The following is a 22,152-nucleotide window of genomic DNA, read 5'->3' as shown; positions in this document are numbered from 1 at the left end:
GGCATGCTCGCAGCGTGCCCGAGGGTCAGATTTTTCGATCCGGACCGGAAACACATGATTAATATTTTTGCTGGCATATCTAAAATTATTTATTTTTTAGGAAAATTGACGTAGAAAACGCACTTTTGTAAATTTCACCAAAAAGCGCGTGCGACGTTGTTTACTGACGTCATAAAGCGCAGTAATTTTAAATCACTATTGGCGTCAAATAGTTCCTCTATAAATTTTGATAATACTTATTCATTTAATTGCGCTTCATTGAAATGGCATAATATACATTTATAAACCATACAATAAAAGAAATCAGAAGTGGCGCGTTGTTGAGCGTACCTCATCTTACATGGGGTGTGTAAGATGGGGTTTTCCAGCACTGATTACATGACCGGAAACAATAAGAGTAAGCTTTTCTTCATTCATAAAAGCACGTAAAATAAAACAGTCCCTTGCTCAGCCAAACAGGTTTGAATGACATCATTAAATACAACTCGGTCTGCAGTTATATGTGTTCCCGATGTTCCTTAATATTGAAGGTTTAAACAAGTAACCAAGCCTTTCTTTTTATTTTTGCCCTCAACAAGTCTGGGATGTTACAATGAATGCATTTTAAAAAATATAGTTGCAACTTATTCTTTTTGAAAATGTTAGATCTGATTTCAAACCCGTTGCTTACTAGTTTTTTTAATTTATGTTTAATATTAAATGCATGCGACATTTACGTTACAATGATGAAGGGGTTAATACTAATGAACTTGCTAGCCAAATCCATTAGTTCTTTTGTGCGAGTTGTTTGTATGTGTTTGTAATTTGTGTGACCTGGTGTTTTCAAAAAGTACTACCACATATATTATTACATAAGATAAAACTGTAAAATCCGTTGCCACCGATATCCCGAAAAACATTCAAATAACTATGCCAAGAATAAAATTAAAACATAATCATGTTTAAGATTTTGAAAACGTTTAAGAAAAGTAACATCGAAGTGAGAATTTAAAGAATGCAATATACGATATTTCTACAAAGTCTTTACTTTTTATTGAGATGTAAGCGGTCAAAGAAATATCGTATACCCAAACGATTTTGTTTTATTGCTGTATTACAGTGAAACTTAAGATTTATTATTTGGGACGCTATCTTCATTATAACAAAACGTGATTCACATCTGTGTCAAGGACATTTAGTGTTCTAAAAAAAACAAGGAAAACTATCTAGTTTCTCAGGATGATGTAAACATGCTGTGGATCGTCTTACAAACTGAGACATTAATATTTAACATGAAACGTACTTTAAAATGCGAAAATAAGAGTTACAAAACCATACATACTCGCAGTTGCAAAATATAAGCACTGATATATAGCTTTTTTGAAAGGTACTTGTTTCAGTAGTTGATGAGGAAGTACCAACAATATGTTCTATTGTTTGAAAATTTTAGAGGATGAAGAAATATATTTTCCCTCAACGATTTAGTTATACAATGCTGTATATTGTAAATTTTAGATTTTGACTTTGAAACGTTATTTTTTTAAATTATTATAATGAAGCGTGATTGTTATCTGTGTCAATGGTAAACGTTGCATATTTTCACTCTTGTCGATGTTAGGAAGAAAGATAATTTCATTTAATCAGTCAAGGGAAACTATCTGGTTTCTTAAAATGATGTCATGAACCATTCAAACTACATTTATAGTCAAGATGAAACGTAGCTTAAATTGCGAAACTAAGTGGTTGAAAAAATATCCCCGGTTGCCAATGTTCACGTTTGGCATTGCACCAAAGATGGTCTTGAAAGTTCACTCTTTAATCTATTGTAAATTACTGACTTAACATTACGACGTACCTTATACCGAAAAAAGGATTAACATTGATGCATTTATTACAGCTGATGTATCATAAAGTAAGAGTAAGATAACTAATTAGCGGTTCAAAGAGTTGCGTGTGACGCGTGACCCAAGTGAAAGTGCGTTCATGTCGTTTTATGTCAGAAGCATTTTAATGCCAAACCATTTACACAAAGAAAATGTATTTTAAAAGAAAGAAATTTGATAAGAAGCTTTATAGTGTGAGCGTCATAATATGCAAAAAGACGTTATAATATACCAACACCAACAGCATTAAAATGTCTGTGTTCTGTTTTGCTTTAAAAACGTATCCTCTGAAACTATTGAGTCAAATTTATTGAAACTTCTGAGGAACCTTCCTGAGATAAACATTTAAAAAAACAAGGCGTCTCAATTGCCCTGCAAGAACAACGAATCATGGCCGTCTCTCCTTTTTACATTAAAAAAATATCTAAATTATTCCTTTTCTCTTAGTAAAAACAGCAAAAATATTAGCACTTGCTTAACTTTCAATAAACCTTTTTCCACTGGTTGTGTATTGTTTAATTGAACGAGCCAAATTTGTCGCATTTCGCCCACATTTTGTCTTGTGAATGTATCCATGACCTTGGACTGCTGTCTACTGACAAAGAAAACGATAGGGGTAATATAGTGACCATGGCCCCAATGCGTACCATGTTTATATTGTTCAAACGATATTGTCAAGTAATACGCGTGTGACGGCGACTACAGACAAAGTGTCCCTAAATGCCTGCTATGTTTCGCAGGGACTCAAAGACTCCCTTGTTTGATAGCGTTTCTGTTTCAAAATACCGAAAAGCCATAAAATACATTTTTTGTATAGGTACATCATAAATTAGGCGTTAAATTAAAAACGTTTTATGAAACTCTGCTTCTTGTTTTGGATTTGTTATGATTATAGGGATTATATTAATATTAAGTGTGTTAAGTAAATTGCTTCAATATATTCGTGTTTAATAGCCAAATATTTAACTCGATAATATTACGAGTACTTTTCTTATACTTGAACATTTGAGTGTCAATCCTTAAGTTAAAATAGTGTAGTATAGACATGGTTCGGTTTTATATTACCTTAACAATGTTAACATGATACCATTTGGGTAATTGAAAGTTCATGAAGGTAACACTAAACACGTGTCTCTATTCGACGCACGCAATGCATACCAAAAACTGCACATTTAAACCGGCGACCATTGAGTGACAACATTTATGTTCATTTTAAACCATGCGTTTAAATTCAAAAGAAAATGACGGATTACCACAAAGACTCTCAAAAAGTTTATCATAATTTGTGTGACTGATGTAAACAGTGAGTAGATTAATATATGTTATTTTATAAAACTGTTAACAAATCTACTGTATTTGTATATGTTGTTTCCAAATGAACATATGAAAGCATAAAAGTTATATTTTTCTTGTAGATGGTAATCTTATCTGATCAGAACAGTAAAAATTATTAGGTTAGCTCAATTAAATTTAGAAACTATGCTCTATTGTTAGGTCCGTTTAAAATGGATGATTTTTTCCACATGTTCACCTTATATTTATTTAAATTATACTAATTTTCTTTCATGAAAAATTGTGGAATAATTTTTTAAATGACATGAATTCACTATCTTGACCGAAATAAATAAATAAATAATGAAAATAAAAAAAATAAAAAATATTAAAAATAAAATAATATGAAAAAAAGAATGTATTAAGTACTATATCCAGGCAATGTGACGAGCACCTGTGGTCAGCATAAATGCAAACGAATATTCGAATATTCGATCGAACGTTTGGTATTCGAATGTCAAAATAGGCATTCGAATATACGATGTTTTTTGTTAAATTAATAAATTAATTAACGTTTAGCCTACAACTGTGTCCTTCGTTTGTCTTATTTTTACAACGATAGACTCCTAATGCCAGAGGTGTGAACTTGATGACACTATACACGCGTAATATCGGATATATCGTCGGGAACTATAAACAGTCCCTGTAATTTTGCATTTACTGGCTGTTAGACAATTGACATTAAACATATTCTATTTTGGGTACATTTAAATGAACATGCCAATTAAGAGTTTAAGAGATAGGTCTTTATACCAATGCGTTGCCTTCCCTGCTAATCGGGTTTGGCGATATTGCTCACATCGCCTTGAAGATACAAAGGACATGTTCTTGTTATGTGCTTTAAACTTTTTTCCGTGTTTCGATTTAATGCTCTTGCCTTGAAACATAACTGTATGGTTTAGCGTTTAAGGATATATGTCCTGTATTGTTGTACAATACATAAGGCAAAATCGACATTTGGCAATGGAGTCGTTTGCTATAAATATATTACATCAATCCCAAAACGAGGCTGCCATTCACATGTTGGCGCATATCGTCATTTAACCGGGAAAATACGAAAATATTCGATCTTATTTTGCATTGTTTACAAATATAAACGCACAGGAATTGAAATATTTCGATTTTTTGTTTAAAATGTATCGCTTTTTCTTTGGATGTTTTCTTAAAATGGGGAAATTCAGAGGCCAATTTGTGGAACAATAAGTGTCCATCGCGTAGACCGGATACGACAAAGAAGAGTAATATTCGAATATTCGATCGAAAGAATTACCGAATATTCGAATATCAATTTTGCCATTTGTTTGCATCCCTAATATACATGTTTTTTTAATTAAAGGAAAAAATTGAGATTATTAGTCTCTTTTATCGTTGAGTTGTACATAGTAAATGTATAAGATCTGGTATATCAAGATGATGTCAAAACATCATAGTATTACATGAATCATTTGTTACATTATCAAGTTTTTCGTCTCTTAGGCCTAAGAAAAGGTTGGGTTAGGGTAACATCCTTTTCAAAAATAGGAAGGGTATGTAGGCTCTTTTTTTTAGATTTATAAAAGAATGTCATTTTCATCATAGCGGAATGTTGTTGTTTTTTTCAAACTGAATATAGAAACGGTAGGGTCGGCCGCTATTCCGTATGTAGGATCGGGTTATCCGAACCAAATGTTTTTTTCAGCGCCAAAAAAACTACAATTTGCACTCCCGATATTAGAAATAAGAACTATTGAAACATTGCTATACAACTAAACCATTACATATTTTAAGATACTCTTATTCGAAATATAATACACTTGATATATTTTAATAAAGAAACAATCAACTAAGAATGAACATAAAGACAATAAGCGATTTTAAAAAATGAAGAGAACATATTGCAAAAGCATAGATGTATTTTTACGCACAATTTAACTTTGTGAACGATTCAATATTGTGATTAAACCGACTTCATGTATATTAGCAGTTAATGTAACAGTCGAAACGGCTGTCCATCAAGAATCCTACAGCGATTACGAACGAGACGTTGTACAGGTCACCGGAATACATCCTATCATAACATCCCCTAAATCTTAGGTACGGAATCGCTGTTGGGTTCGTGATGTAGAGCCGCCTAAAATGTGATATTAAGTGGAGTTTGTGCCAAAAAGTACTGGCTAAATCGTAAAATGTATGTTCGTTTAATTGAAACATATTTTGTTGTGTAAAGATTTGTAAATTTCATAACATTAGAGGGTGTCAAAGTTGATCAAAGTAGGTTAGATGGTTGCTATTGCTTATATAGTCTTAATCATATGGTTAATAGTGTAGTTGTGACACTCAAAACTTAATAAAAGTTTTTCCTTAATAATTGTGATACCTTGTCCATTTCTTCTCTATTTAAATATTATGATAGTAAAAGGTCGCCAAATACTGTAGTGTACTACCTTTAATCAAATTTATAAAGATAAAGCAATATGTGTTCAGATCTTTTTTGAAAAATCCAATGTTTCATAGAACTTCAGCATGCCAAATTTGGTCATAAAGTTGTTATTGATGTAAGAATGCATTGGTAAAATATGCTGGTGTGAATCAAAAGTCAACCTAAATGTACGGTACAACATACTGTTGATTATGTCCATATACATAATTGACCATTTAACGGGGAATAGCAAGATCATGTAAGGTCAATTACACATGTCGGTAAACAACGGAGTGTTCTTGAGAGCTGTGAGGATTAAATACTAAATTGTTTTCACTCTGAAATATATATTACCCAAGGTTCAAATTTGTGGTCATGAGTGTCATAATTCACAGGGATGTATTGACCTTTAAGGGCAGACTTCCCCCTGGTCTGGAAATAGGGTAATTTCCCACTTTTTGGTTATTCATGTCATATAAACACAAAACATATTTTTGCCTCGGGGGTATTTTGAATTTGACAGGGTTAAAAGTACATACTTGACGAATAATGATAAACAAACACAGGAAATTGTTTATAATAAAACTTTTGTTGTTATGTCAAACGTTTTTGAATTTGAAATACCATGTGTATGTGTGATTTAAATAAAAAAAAAATAAGTTTAAAAACTTGGTTTTTCTTTGAGACTCATATGCTATCAAAGTTTTTGTTTAACTTTCAAATGCATTTAATAAAAAAGGCTACCGCTCTCCTATTTTAGCGATGCTCTATTATTTTCCTTAAAGAACTGCAAGATAACATAGCTTAGTGAATACGAGATGTATTAAATACAGATATTGATATCTTACACATTAATATTAGCTCCATCATTATGTATTATGTTCTTTTCAACAAAAACTATCGGTATTTTATTGAAAGAACAATGTTCTCAATTACCATGGTAAATGTCGAACAATACCCAAGGTGCATATTTGCCCACATAACATTACAAAAATCCAAACATCAAGTAGTTCAGAATCATCTGAATGTTAAAATGCAAAGACTCTATGCAGATATCGACAGCATAATTACGTATACCTTCATTTAATTCGAAATTTGTATAACATTGATAAAATTACTTTATGTCTATATACAATTATTAAGTGCAATAATTGGACAGACATTGGACTATATACAGTTTTGAAATAGAATCATTTCAAAACGACCCATAGGACAAACATTGGACTCTATACAGCTATGCTTTGGACAATTTACCAACGGCCGTAGGACATGCAATTGATTCTATAGCTATGATATGCAGTTCGGTACAATTACCGACTGTACAATTATAAACTGGATTATATCCAAATGATCCATCGGACATGCATTGGCCTAAATAACCAAGAAACCTTAGACCTGACACAAACATTTGATCGATTGGACTCTGTACCAACAATATAAGGCAATTGTTGGACTCGATTAAATAGTTCATTGACCAACCATTGAGGACACGTCTCTATACAACATTAGTTTGGTTGCGATGGAGAGCATACATTGGTCATTTACGAGAAACTTTATTATTTGGTAGATTATGTATTACTTAGATAAACGTTTTGCTCAGTTTATAGTTTACAAGAGTAATATTCTTAATACGTTTATATAACATTTAAATTACAAAACTATAAAGTGTATACATATTACAACCCATTGACGATTTAAACGTAACAATTGAAACCTGCGATTTTACGCTACTGTATAACGATCAATAAATTGCAGTATATTTATCCTATTAAACATAATAAAATGCCTCTGAAAACTTCCTGAAATATTAAACAGCTGTTGAAAAGAGTATATGTGTGGTATTTCCTTTTAATTTTACACAATGAAAGGAGTCATAATGGTAAAGGATTATCATTCTAAATATAAAACAATTTATTTTGCCTACCTTGTTTTAAAACAAAATTGAATTATTATTTGTGTAAACCCACTAGGCTTTAACTTCATCAGTTAACATATCATGAGCGATGACTTAAGTTGGTGTGGCCTTTATTGAAGTACTCTTAGTTTTATTACCTGTATAGATGCTATTACGTGTATTATAGCGTGTTTTTAATTTCGATTACATAAATGACCATGATACATAGAATATACTACCATTACTATTTAACGAAGTACCATTATCGATGACAAATTATCAAAGAAGAAAACTTAACATGTTTAAGAAGATAAATGTATATCTGCTTTACCGGTTAACGAGCATATCATTTCTGTCTCGCGTTCTCATGTTACCTTAATAGGCGGACTGTATCTTTGACAATGAAGCAAAGTTTATCAAATATATCATTGTAAATGAAGAAATCACCCGATTGACCTGATCTATATATATATATATATCAATTCATTGAAAAAGGACGTATTTTTGCATAATGAATGTATGAACTTGTATTAATTTTTATTTAAGTAACTTGTTTTTATAATTGCATGTACATCATACATGTTTAAATCACCTATACCAACCTAGGGTTATCCACAATTTCTGTGTATTTTTTACTCAATGACAGTGATGAAAATATGTTGACCAACCAGAGAAGATTACCTTCAAAACATCATAAAGTGATCTTTATTCAACAAAAGCTTTACTACAACGATGCACAAATAAACTAGAAGTAGAAAACAAATTGAAACATTTGAAGGAAAGCAGGTATTTTAAGTACAGCATTTGCAGAACAGTAAGGGCAATTTAATGAATCTGCCTATACACCCTAGACAGTAAAAGAGCCAAACTACCCCAAAACTGTGAATAGACTCGTCAGGAGGGTAATATTCTAAGAATTGACCATGACAGCCATTACACATGTGCTAAATGTTCATTTCTTAAGATTTCTAGTATTTTGAAGTAAACAATAGGTATAAAAAGTAAAATAAAACACTTAAAACCATTTATTAGATTATATTGAAAGTTTATTGGAGAAAAAAATCCGAACATAAAACAAGGCTTGTTATGTGTCAAGGTCAACAAAACCATGTTCTTTAGCAGACGAAAAAAAGATCTCAATTTCAATGTAAATAATGCATACAAACATTGTAATATACATTATTATCTCAGGAATAAATACATAATTAGAATAATGAAATAAAATAATTCTGCTTAAAAAAGGAAACATTTCTGATTTAACTGAACATGGTTGACAGCTGGCAGTAACTAAAGAAATTAACGATAATAAATGAACCAATAAAACTTCGCATGTGTACTAAAAGAAACATAAAATTACTTACACTCTTATCAGACACTCGCCGAATGGTCAAGGCCCAAGTGCGAGTATAAAAAAGCTTACACACCACCATTGCATGTGCAAATAGTTGACATTGTTATGACATGGAAGTTGAATATTTACGGTGTTAAGAGAAATATACCATATAAGCTTTGGGTTTCAGTAATACTGAAACATTGAAACCGACTGGCTTGAAAAACTAAATTGCACTTTATTATTTACTTACCATTTAAGTCATAAGTCGAACATTAGTCGAACTACATCCATGGAAATAACATCAATTATGACGATTAGATAAAAAAAAATCATATATTTCTCATGAAGCTGATATGTGTAAATACATTAAAAGTCATTGAATGTTAAATAGCGTTCACTTTCGCTTGATTTTTTAACACTTTCAAATCGAATGCATAATCTGAAATATACAAAAAGCGTCCAAATGCCGATAATCCCACGACGAAGGACAAAGGTACAGAACATTTTAACCTCTTATTGATGGCCTAATAAACCTTATCGCTATAATTTTCATAACCAAAACTCATATTTATTGACCTCCTAGTTGCATTTTTGTTATTTTTGCTATACAAGTAATTCTTTGGGGAAATATCCTTAACAAAATATGTTTAACTATCTTCTGTAAACTAGCATGAAACTTGCTTTTGAAGACTTTATTCAAATATTGATTCAAATCTTTTGTCAAGACTCTAATCTTGTTTCAAAAGATTTTGAATAGAGATGAACTACCAAAAAGGAATGTATACTATTTGCTTCGGCATACCATTGACTGTGCGTGCACATTTTGATACACATATTTGGTTAATATGTTTTTATATTGTTAATATGATTTTTTACCACTAATATTTTGAAATGTTTTCTGTATAGTAAAGCTGATTTTGAAATAATAGCATTAAATACAAATTTTGTGAGATTCCAAATAGCTGAGTGCTAGTACTAGATATAATGTATATAAATTGATTTATAGTGTTTAATTCGGTTCCACTTAATTCTTAGGTCAGCATACAGAAGACAAATGGGTTCGCAGGTGATAAATATTGTCATATTAACGTGCCATATGTTGCTAATAATGTATCAAAGGAGTGTTTGAATATAAATATTAACTTAAAAGTGAAATCTACCTTTTTCATTTGAGCTGAATGGTTTGTTTGTGTCTTCCCCATATCCTTTTGAAAGATAATGTGTAACATCTCAACGGTAAAAGTATGCAGTTACTTGCATTTTGTTGTTTTAAGAAATGTCATGAAACCAACACTTACTTATATCACGTACGTATTAACAGACGTCGCACAACATTACTACCTAAATCACAGGATACTTCATTTTTAGTAAATAGGTGACTTAAACGTACGAAAACGATATGGACGGCCAAACGGACGGACTGGTCAGACTAACAGAGATTTAAGTAACAAACAATGTCTTAGTATAAAAACCAATTGTTAGGGTTGCAGTAATTCAATATTATTGTTGTAGTTGTTGAGTTTTTAACGGTCTGCATACGCCATTAAAAGCTATACTATGGCTTGACACCGTCACATCTCCAAATGTGACAAATTTTGAAACCAAAGGGGGGATTTTATCCCAACTAGATTGATGGGATAATCACCAAATGTTTATAATTAGGGTCAGGGTTAGGGTTAGATATACGTCTGGATGTTAAAACGGGCATTGTATTACCACCCTTTGAAATGAACCCCAACAACAAGTTCTCGGCGTATACAATGATCGTGCTCTTTTTTTGTTTAAGTTTTTAATTATTATTAGGTTTTTGCATCGTGTTTCTTCTTGATACTATTTAAAGCAGTTATTGTATAAAAAGAACCCCAACATCAGGTAAACGGCGTTTACAAAAATCATGCCTTTTATTCATTTTTTAAAGATGCACTCTCACTCCCAGATAAGATTTACCACAATTAATAATATTGTTTTAATATTCCATAAAGGATGAATACGTCGAAAACAATGGTTCTTCTAAAGGATACCGAGATGAAATTTAAAGAATGAGCATAAAACACAGTATTTCTAGCTTATCAGATTAACGTAGGCCAAATCTTTTAGCATTCACCAATCATTTAATAATATTGCGCTTTTTGCTATTAAATACATGGTTACAATCTTGTTATCAGTAATTTGTATTTTCAGTAAATGCATTATTTAGTAAAAGTTAAAAGTTTATCAGTCAAAACTGATTTTCGATACGCATGTGTATGTATTGATTTTGAATAAGAGTGTCACTTTCAATCATTATTTATGTTTTCTTTTTCTCAAGATGTTCAAGCAGTCATTGTATTACCTTGTATTTTCTTTTGAAAAAGGCCAAACAGGTATTTGGAGTATACAAAGATTGTGTTTTCTTATTTGTTTTGTATTTTGTGTTTGATAAAGGTGTTATGAACCAACACAGAATCCTATTTCTTACTTACCAACATATTTTTCTTTTCCCTGAAAGTGTAAACAAAGATGAAGACTATTCTGGAATGTGTCACAGCATGGGCCAATAAACAGCAAGGAGGAGGCGAGGGGCCAATGAAGTTAGTGCCGCGAATGGGGAATGTAGGACAAAACACCCCATTGACAAAACATCGCATGCCAAATTATAAAAGGTCAACAAAATGTCCCTTATCATTTTGACAAGGGTGGACATAACATCCCTTAATTAATTAACATAAAATAAATCAAATATTTCGAAATCGTTATTTGGATTTCCTTTTCACTGCTTATTGTAAGATGGAAATTTATTCAAGGTATTTAATGTTTTCGCAAAAAAAAGTTTAAGGTATAGCTTTTTATGGGATAAATGATTGTCCGGCATCAGTTGTTCAAAAATGGCATTTGATGTTTTGTCCATGTGCTTTTGTCAGGCACTCGCGCCTGGGTGCTCGCAGACTGATATAAACACTTTACGCCTAAAATGCCGTAAATATTTTTATGTACAAGGTATGTTACGGAAGTAAAGTCAAGTCGAATAAACACGTTCTTCAAATTGTACTTAAACGAGTAAATACAAAACAAAGTGCCTTTCCGCCCTTAGCACCTAGTTCTTTTTAAAAACTCCGCTATCTCTTAAGTTGAATATCTAAATAATCATTCATATGTACATAAGGCCATTTTTTTATAAATTGGTAAACGGATTTGTTTAAAAAGAATTGTTGGACGGGTGGTGCGAAAAAAAGGAATCCAGACAAGTTACTTTTTTCTTCTTTTTTTTTTACAATACGTGTATTTTTGTATAAGTGGCAAAACCAAAATATCAAAATATCACAAACAGAAAAGACATGTTCATAGACACATATGAATGACATTTGTAAATAAAGAAAATGTATGTTTTAATTTCTATACAACACAATGTCTGCAATGCCTCAATATTATAATAAATATTGAAATGTTCAAATGCTCACATTGTCATACACATATGTTTGGCTTTACAGTCCAATGTTATCTCCTACCAATTTCAGATTTAAATTAATGTAATCATGATATAAGCATTTTATTCACTTCACTTTAAAATAATGTTACATAAGGTCAATATTATTAAAAACTTTCAGTTTTAGTTTCACATCTTTTTGTTGTTTTTGAAGCGCATCCTGACTGCAAGAGTTTTCCTATTTGCAACTTTATTTCCACATATCAGCATTACAATGAAATATACCTGTGTCTAACCAGCAATTGGTTCCTCATAGCTGGGCACTTATTCGTCTTCTCAACATAAAAAATACACTCAGTCTGTAGAAATTTTCACTGACACACCTGCAGTGTAATAGTGTCATGAATATGCTTTATATTGCTCCAAGACTCAATTACTTTTTAAATGGAATAAGGAAATGTAAATAATAATAGGAATGCACTTCGTCCGTTTGTCAGTCCGTCCGTCCGTCCGTCCGCCTAGCTGTAATATTTCGTGTCCGTGCTATAACTTACTTATGCATTGATTGATTACCATATAACTTGGTACAAATGTTGTCCTCATTGAGACAATGTGCAGTGACCATGACCCGGGTCCATACCTCAAAGGTCAAGGTCACAAGAGACATTTAAAGTTCAGAGTACACATGCTCATGTCCGCGCTATAACTTACTTATGCATTCATGGATTACCATATTACATGGTACAAATGTTGTCCTCATTGCGACGATGTGCAGTGACCTTGACCCGGGTCCATAGCTCAAAGGTCAAGGTCACACGAGACATTTAAAGGTCACAGTACATATGCTCGTGTCCGCGCTAAAACTTAATTATGCATTTATGGATTACAATATTACAAAGTACAAATGTTGTCCTCATTGAGACATTGTGCAGTGACCTTGACCTGGGTCCATACCTCAAAGGTCAAGGTCACACGAGACATTTTAAGGTCAGAGTACACATGCTCGTGTCCGCGCTATAACTTAATTATGCATTGATGGATTACCATATTACTTGGTACAAATGCTGTCCTCATTGAGACGATATGCCGGGTCCAGACCTCTAAGGTCAATGTCACACGAGACATTTAAGGTCAGAGTACACATGCTCGTATCTGCGCTATAGTTTACTTATGCATTGATGGAGTACCATATTACTTGGTACAAATGTTGTCCTTATTGAGACGATGTGCAATGACCTTGACCCGGGTCCATACATCATTGGTCAAGGTCACATATCACATTTAAAGGTCGTACTACACATGCTTGTGTCCGGGCTTTTTATATTTAGCAGTGTAGGCATGTCAATTATTACTGGATTTATTGACCCTATACAGTTCATGTACTTTTAGCAGCAGTAACTGAATTGATCCAAGAACTCGAACCAGCTGCAATTTGTGCTATAAATCCATCATTCAGTTTTGGGTCCATATTATGACAATGCTAAATAGAAGATAATATATAAATATTAATTTAAAGTGTTAAACAAGTTACACAGATTGATACTTAACGCACTCTACCAAGCATTATCATTATGTGCAACAAGCTTAATATTTCTTTTAAAAAAGCAATGGAAACAAATGTGATCATATATTTATAACATGTTTTTTCTCTTCAAAAGCAGTAAAACAATGTTATGACGTCAGCACAATATATATGTATCACTTTATAGAAAATACTTGAGGCTTGCTATTTCATCGATGATATAAATCAAGGACTCATTTTCCTTCCTATGTTTAGCCAAAATAACCTTTACATTGATATTACCAACACTACACACAATAATAAAAACTTTAACAAATATCCTTTTGTACTATGTTCAAATATCCAAGAATATTTAGTTTACCGATCAAACAACTTGTATTTCCTATATTTCCACTCTAGACCAGTGGTTGTGTACAATTTTGTTCAGATTCAACGTACCAGTCAGGTTGCGAGAAAAACAAATTATACTAAGAAACAACGGCGGGGGATATAGCCGTCCTTTGGACTGCCTTGTGATTACTTGAATAGTAGGTGGTATCCATATATGTTTAACAATTAATGCCCCCCCCCCGACAAACACATCGTTGTGTCATTGTCCTGGGTCTGGGAAAAGGGTCGAGATGATGCTGACAATAAACAACACGTCTTTTCCCATAGTTTGAACAGAGAGTGCAGCTTTGAACCTGGGCTACAAATTAAAGAAAATATTTATAAATATAAAGAAGTAATAAAATGCCACTTAATTGCCACAAGACTTTTGAAGTTAAAGTGGGGTAAACACACAATAAAAACATTTAAAGTCATTTACAGGTGTTGTCAGTTTATACAGGGTCTACATTGGCTACAAAACCAGCACATTCCACGGCTTCACTTAACATGAATCAACCCACGACAGTGACTGTAGCCAGCAGACTACAAGTTAGAACCAGTGACCTTTGAATTGGAATACTAACATTTTACCAACTGTGCTAACCGAGCCAGCTTAGAACTGCTAGAGTTAATATACATATGTTCGTTTATGTTTTCTTCCATCTGGTTTCATCAGATCATCCAAAGTTAAACAAACAACATTGAAATATAATAAAAACATCCAAGCTAATAACAAGTTCTAGTAATGCACCAGTCAATTGTTACCACGCCCCCCCCCTCTCCCCAGGTCCGGGGGTATAACGGGAATAGCCGGGGAAATATAAACTACTAACACCACCACCATGTATGATCTCAGCTTCATTGAGGCCGCCATTTTGAAAACAATTATGAAAACTGCACCCTCATGCTACAAAGGAACAGGCAACAGATTTTACATGAACATATGAACATACATCAATTTTTCAAAAAAACAATCCGATTTTTGTTTCAATTTTTTTTTTCAATCCTTTTTCACTTTTTTTGATGTTTTCGAAATAACTGGGCGGCGGATACGTTTACAAATTTATTAAAAAAAGGCCTAATGTTATAGTTACCTTTTAATGTTTTTTTAATTACATGTTATGTTATTATCGAAATAACCAATTCAAATAGTGTTAATACTGACCTATTAATATTAATGTCATCCATGTGCAATCGCCAATTAAGCTTTGCTTAAAAGATGATGTGGTATGTTTTATCTACCCTGTCAAAACGATTGTCAACCTGTTATTTAATGGTATGTAATGTTTTGTCCATAGTCTGTTTTGTCTTTATATGAATACATGTTCAATATCTAAAGCTTATTAATTGGACATATAAGTAGCTTTTAACTTATCCCCTTCAACACCTATCCCGAGGGCCCGGCAGTGGTGGTCAAGCATATCGCATTTTATTGGTCCTAACAGCGATCGATATTAATATCCCCTTTTTCCCGCAGCTTTGCCAATAAAAGCTTTCCCGGTCCTGGCAATATAACCCCATATAAGCGGAATTAATTGAAAATATAATGTTTTATCGTGATGTAAACAAAATGAAGCTCATAATCAGAGAACAGGATAGCTGTGTTGAGATTTTTTAAGGATACATACAGAAACTTGAACAAATTTCTTTACCTACACGCAAGTACGGGTACGAATTTTGATTAAAGGGTAATGTGCATGTAGGCCGCATGTTGTTTTTGTTGCAGATTTTTGCTTTTAAATAAGGTAACTGCAACAAATGGAATCAGTTACAAGTTGTCTGTTTTCCGTGATGCAATCAATATAGTCATTCAGCTTTTTTAATGCTATTTTACATAATGAAATTCAATCATGTTTAAATTCCTATAAAATAAAATATGTCGCTTTTGTATCTTTGATATAAGACTTCAAATAAATACCAAAATTATTCTTTATCACTGTGAAGATGTTGCAAATTCAAAAACTATTTTTTTCAAAATACCTTATTTCACTGTCATTTCCTGTTGACAATACCATTTTGAGATTTCTAATAACCCTAGAGAAGACTAATCACTAAAGAGGACAAAACAATTGAAACGTAAAGCGACAACAATGCTAAGAAAACAAATGATTGGACTAGATGTCAGAAGGAAACATAGTTTCTTATTCGAAAAGCAGAATGTAATCACATAAATATATTCATTAATAAAGGCCGAGAAAATAATATCACTGAACCGTTTTACAAATACAAATTAAATATAAAAAGGCATAGCTCTTCTAATGGATTATAACCATCTTGTTAGCGATTGAAAAGGTAAGTAGACATCCTGATCGACCAGTTTCAATGTGTATTTACAAAGGACGACGACATTCGACAACTCCACCACTCTCCAACCGTAAACTATTTATTCCAAAGAACTCTATTAGAGTGGAGTAATTCAGTGACCGTATTGATAATACAGACTCTATAGACCTCTTTAAAATGGTTGAATATCTTCTGATTAACTGCGTACTTCCCCTTTGAATAAAAGTCAGAATTGGTCGCTTCAACTTACTCGCTCAGATTAAGACTCAGAATTACGTGATTGAAGCAATTGTCGGGGTATGAATGCAGTTAGCCTGGTTTAAGTGTGTGGAGTCCGAAGGGTGGGCCATTCAATTAAGGAATGAAAGTCGAGGTGAATATATATGAGTTTGAACAACATATATCGTCGCATACACTTGCCTTTTTCTCAAAATTGTCCTTATTTGTGAATAAGTCTTCTCAACGTCGTCAAGCGTAAAGGTGATAAAATACATCTAGAGGCGGGATAATCTTTAAAAAAATAAACATCATTTAATAAAGCCTGGACGGCATTTAGAATTACTAGTAATCAATACTACCTAGCAAACACATACATTCTAAATATAAGGTCAATAGCTTCGCTAGCTGACAAACCTGAGGTTCTGTTTTTATTTCAGCTGAGTCCTGAGCGCAGGAGAGTTGTTTGAATTGAGACACCTCCGACATCTCAGACATCAGGTCGTCAGTATCAGCAGAGGAGGTACCAAAATGAATATGTTGCTTATAAATTGGGGGACATATTGTTTTTGCTCAAGTTGTCCGTCCATCAGTCTGTATTTAACACACCGTGTCCGCTCCATATCTCTTGAACCGCATGAATGTTTTGAAATAACTACCCACAAATGTACATCATACTGCGACAATATGTAGAGCGCATGTTTCAACGAGCTCGGTTCAAGGCCAAGGCCACTCTAAGAGGTCAAAGGTCATATGACTACATTTCATATCCGCTCAATATCCCTTAATCCCTTAAGCCGTTTAAAGGATTTTGCAATAACTCGCCTCAAATGTTAAGCATATTGCGCCGATGTGCAGAGCGCACGTAACAACCAGATTAGATCAATGGAAAGGTCACAGCTGGAGATCAAGGTCATATAAGTATTATATGACAATATTTCGTGTGCGATGTTCACCATGTTGAAACCAGTTTAGTTCAATAGCAAGGACACAGCTCGAGGTCAAAGGTCATATGAGTATTATATATTCCATGTGAGATGTTAGATGTATTTAGACCATGTGATAGCATGTTCCAATCAGCTCGGTTTTAAGGTCAATGGCATACTGAGAGGTCATAGATCGTATAACAACATTTCTTCTCCGCTCCATATCTCTTGAACCACTTGAAGGATTGAATTAATTTTCCACAAATGTGCACAATATTGAAGCGATATGCAGAGTATAGGTTACAACTAGCTCTGTCCAAGAGCAAGCTGACTATAAGAGGTCAAAGTTCATAAGACTATTATGACAACATAATTAAATTGTCCGATGTTCACCATATTTAGACAATTTTATGCATACTTTTCTGTCAATTCAATATTTCTTGAACGGCTTAAAAAGTTTTGAAATAATTTACAACAAATGTTCACCATATTGATACAATGTTCATATGGCATGTTACAACCAGTTTGGTTCAAGGTCACTTAAAGATCAATGGACAAACGATTATCAATTTTGTGTCCGCACCATTTCCCTAGAACAGCTTGTAATATTTTCAAATAGTTCGTCAAAACTGTTCACCATATTGAAATGACGTCATTCTTGAAGATCAAAGGTCATATGACTATATTTAACATATTGCGACGATGTGTCAAGGTATAGACATCAATTACAAAAACAACCATTCCGTTGCCCTTAGCTTAACTTATTCAATTTATAATTGCTCTAATCAACGTTCCAAAATATCAAAAACAATCACATTCTTGAAATCACAAAAAAAGTGTCTAATCTGGAAAACACAACATAAAGTGATCAAACCGAAGACGGGATTAATATAAATACTATTAATGAGTCTATTTAATCTCGAAAATACCATAAAAGAGCTCACACACACCCCCACACACACATATTTATATCCAAACCACTCGCTTTTGTCAGTAAACAAACTTTTGAAAACTTCGTTTTCCATATGGTTGCATTCTATGAAAACAACGTAATTTTCAATAACAACTTCACAATAATTTCTCGTTGGAAGGTAAACAATTTCCCTTATGACGAGCGGTGCAACGATGATTCCTTATACAAGAAACAGCACTTATTCAATAAAGCAATACATCTAAGACTTTTGAAGGTTTGTATTACATACCGTCTTAGAACAAGATGGTACGTGGACCGGAAAATTTAAGCGATGAAGATCGTTTCAACAACTTCTTACAAATGCTAATGCGCTGCTGCGTTAAAGTTATGAGAACACTTTTGTCAAAGATGGTTTCATGGCTTGGATATTCTGATGTGGACGGATTTCTCTCAAGTGAAAGGACTCACCTTAAAGATATGCAAATTGCTTCTTTGCCAAAAAGCCAGGCGATTTTATATCCTGGTACCGCTACCGATATCAAGCAGTGGGATTTGTCACTTCTTAATTGTGTTTTAACACAAATTCAAAGGAAGATTATTCTCAAGGAATTCGGAAACCCAATAGATCCTGTGCTTATTAACAACAGAGTTCAAGTAACAGCAACAAAAGTTGGAAAAGCATATGAACGCAAACTATACCCAGCGTCTGGAAACACAGATATTAACAAATGGCCCATGTCTGTTTGTTCTTGTCTTCTATCAGTGCTGTCTCCAAAGCCTCAGACATCACTTGTCAGAATAGCAGAGTCATTAGATGATATAAGGGAATTAAGAAACAAGCTTTGCCATCCTGATGACCCTGCAATGACCACAGCCGATTACGAATTGCATATGCCTGTTATTAAAACATTTATTGACTTAGGACTTGCATTCCTTGGTGATGATGCTTTTGAAAGTGAGATAAAGAAGGAAATGGATGACATTGAAAATGGCAAACTGAAAACATATCTTTTGATTGATCATAGACATCTTCAACAGTCGTACCACGATGACAAGGAGATCATTCAAAGATTAGACAAGATAGAAAAAGGTACATCTACCCTGAATTGAGTTAAATGTTTGACAAAAATAGCATGCAATGTTTTAAACTTTTAAGTTGTATGCCTTACATTTTTTTAAATCTTTTGAATAATGAATTTATAGTATACGTTGTCGGCAGCCAGGGTTCTTTTGTTCGTTGCATTAAATACGTAAACCGTAGGAAAATTGACTGGCAAAATCGCGTTTTAATGAATTCGCATGATGCAGGACGAACAACCCTTCTCTCATTTAAATCGCATAATACAATTAAATACACTTCAATTATTCTTAATTGTCAATTGTCTACACAGGCGAGTGGTCTAAGTCGCAGTTTTAAATGTGTAGTGACAAGGCGGACTAAGTTCAAATTGAGCTGTCGGAAAAAATACTTTTTGTACGGGAATACATAAGCATGAGCGTCTGTGCATATTTCCGTAATGGTACCTTGCGGAACCATAATGACTTATTTATGATTACGAGATTTTTGAAGCCAAATTGCCAACGTTACACAACGGAACAAAGCGCAATAACTTACAGATATGCCAATAAACGTTTAGATAATATATCCGCAATAAACTGTGTTATATTTGCAAGGCAGATTTATAAGTGGCCTTTTTAATTACAGCTGTGGAAGAACTGCCAAAAGAAGGTAATCATTTTAATAAAGATTTTTCCGAGATAAAATCATTTATGAACTCTTCCATGTATTCACATATAATCATAGTCCGTCTGTCTGTACACATTTTGTATGTGTTTTCTTCTCCTTATAAATAAAACATTAAAACCATTGAATATCTAAACTTTTAAGCTTTATTTACATAGGTTTTGTGCAAGAACAACGACTAAGTGATCCAATATTATCAAATAACCTCCCTTGATTGGAAACAAAATGATATATCCCAATATATAAAAAAGGAGGATGTAAATGTATTATTGATAAATATAACTGTATTTTTGACTCCTGCACATTTCAAGAACAACAAATCTGAGTACCAATGTTGCCATATTGATAAAAGTTGTTTTATTTTTAAATTAGCAAAACAAATTACATTTTAGGAATCTTTGAAAACAATCAGATGGAAGTTAATGGTGCATCAAAAGATGACAATATATTATGGTGTGTTACAATATTAGATAACTCTGGTGCTGACGAAATCTTATAGCATTTTCGAAGACTATGGAGAACAACAATACGTCGGCTTAAAACCTTTTTTTGCATATTAGCCCCTTACCTCGGCAAATACATCATGAATTGCAGTTTTAAACTTTACACATGTGTTTCAAACCATTGAACCTACTCAATTTATGATATTGGAAAACTATACTTTGCATGAAATGCAAATTAATTTTGGTCGTTTATTTTTTACTAAGAAATTCTGGTTACGGTTTAGCATGTAACCACATTTAAGTCAATATCTCAGTAAATACATCGTTTACTGTAATGAATTTTAAGAAATGTGTTCCTAACAACCCAGCACGATTAATTAATCAAGTCATGATAGATAACTCTACATTGTCTATGTTGCAAATACTTGCCCTTTTTCGAATATGGAATTCTTGTTGAGGTTTTGCATGTTAGCACACATAGGTTATTATCTCAACACGTATCTGGTGTATTGTAATAATACTTTATACATGGAAATTCAACCATTAAATGTCATAAAAGAATCTAGTTAAATAATTATATTTAACATGTAATCAAAATTTTGGCCCTTAATTATCATATTAAGAAATAATTCTGGCCGGTTCCAAAGATCGGATACTTATCCAGTATGTGCTGCGTTATTCCCCGCGGAAAGTTAATTCTACCTTGCATGTTATATATTATTTAAATTATGGCCCATTGATCAACTTAAAAATTCTGGTGACGGTTTTGCATGTAAGCACACAATGGTTAATATATCTGCAAAAATGTCTCAGAATGAGATTTATTGTGTTGAGAGTTTACATAACGGTACTCATCCACCAAACGTGGTGAAGTTATCAAGTGCCATAACACCTTTTGGCGTGTATTGAAAATGATGACCATGCATTATTTTATTTATAAATGTTGGGTAAGGTTTCGCATGTACCCACATTTTAGTCAATATCTCAGCAAAAACTTGTAATGCATTGAAACGATATAAAAATGGCTCCCAATAATCCAACCGACTCAATTAATCAAGTTAGATCTTGCAAATCTTGTATATAATTTGCCCCATTCTTATTCTACTTAATTTTGGGTAAGGGTTTGCATGTTAGCACATATAAGTCAATAACTCAGCAACTACTAGATGCATCGCATTGACACTTTATACAATCAAGGATGATAATTCTACCTCGCATATAATGCAAACGTTGCCTGTTTTTAATTAACTTGATTTCTAAATATAATAATACAGGGCCAAAATTCTGCTTTAGGTTTTGCATGTTAGAACACTTATATATATATATATATAATTCTATATCTGAGCTATTACTTATTTTATTGCGTTAAAACTGTATACAACGGTTCTCCCCAATCCATCACACTGAATGACTAAAGTTGGATAACTACATTGTACATATAATGCGAAAAGTGCAGTTTATTATTCAACTTAAAGGTTTAGCATTTTATTTAAGTTCACAGTGATCCAAACACG

General features: G+C 33.0%; 1 protein-coding gene across 2 annotated transcripts in view; it reads left to right on the top strand.

Moving 5' to 3' along the window:
- The first annotated feature begins 3,028 nt into the window (after positions 1-3,028).
- Positions 3,029-22,152, top strand: part of LOC128238913 (uncharacterized) — a 31,746-nt gene continuing 12,622 nt past the window's right edge. The window contains exons 1-5 of one of the 2 annotated variants that reach the window (XM_052955232.1): positions 3,029-3,165; positions 11,308-11,389; positions 17,053-17,135; positions 18,630-19,541; positions 20,157-20,180. In XM_052955232.1, coding sequence (XP_052811192.1) covers positions 18,755-19,541; positions 20,157-20,180 — 811 coding nt within the window. In that variant the 5' untranslated portion in view covers positions 3,029-3,165; positions 11,308-11,389; positions 17,053-17,135; positions 18,630-18,754. The remainder of the gene's footprint in view (positions 3,166-11,307; positions 11,390-17,052; positions 17,136-18,629; positions 19,542-20,156; positions 20,181-22,152) is intronic. The other variant, XM_052955233.1, reaches the window with a different exon arrangement.

The sequence above is a fragment of the Mya arenaria genome, chromosome 6 (genome assembly GCF_026914265.1).
Source record: "Mya arenaria isolate MELC-2E11 chromosome 6, ASM2691426v1".
NCBI classification, from domain to species: Eukaryota; Metazoa; Mollusca; class Bivalvia; order Myida; family Myidae; genus Mya; species Mya arenaria.
This window is presented reverse-complemented; position numbering and strand designations above follow the sequence as displayed.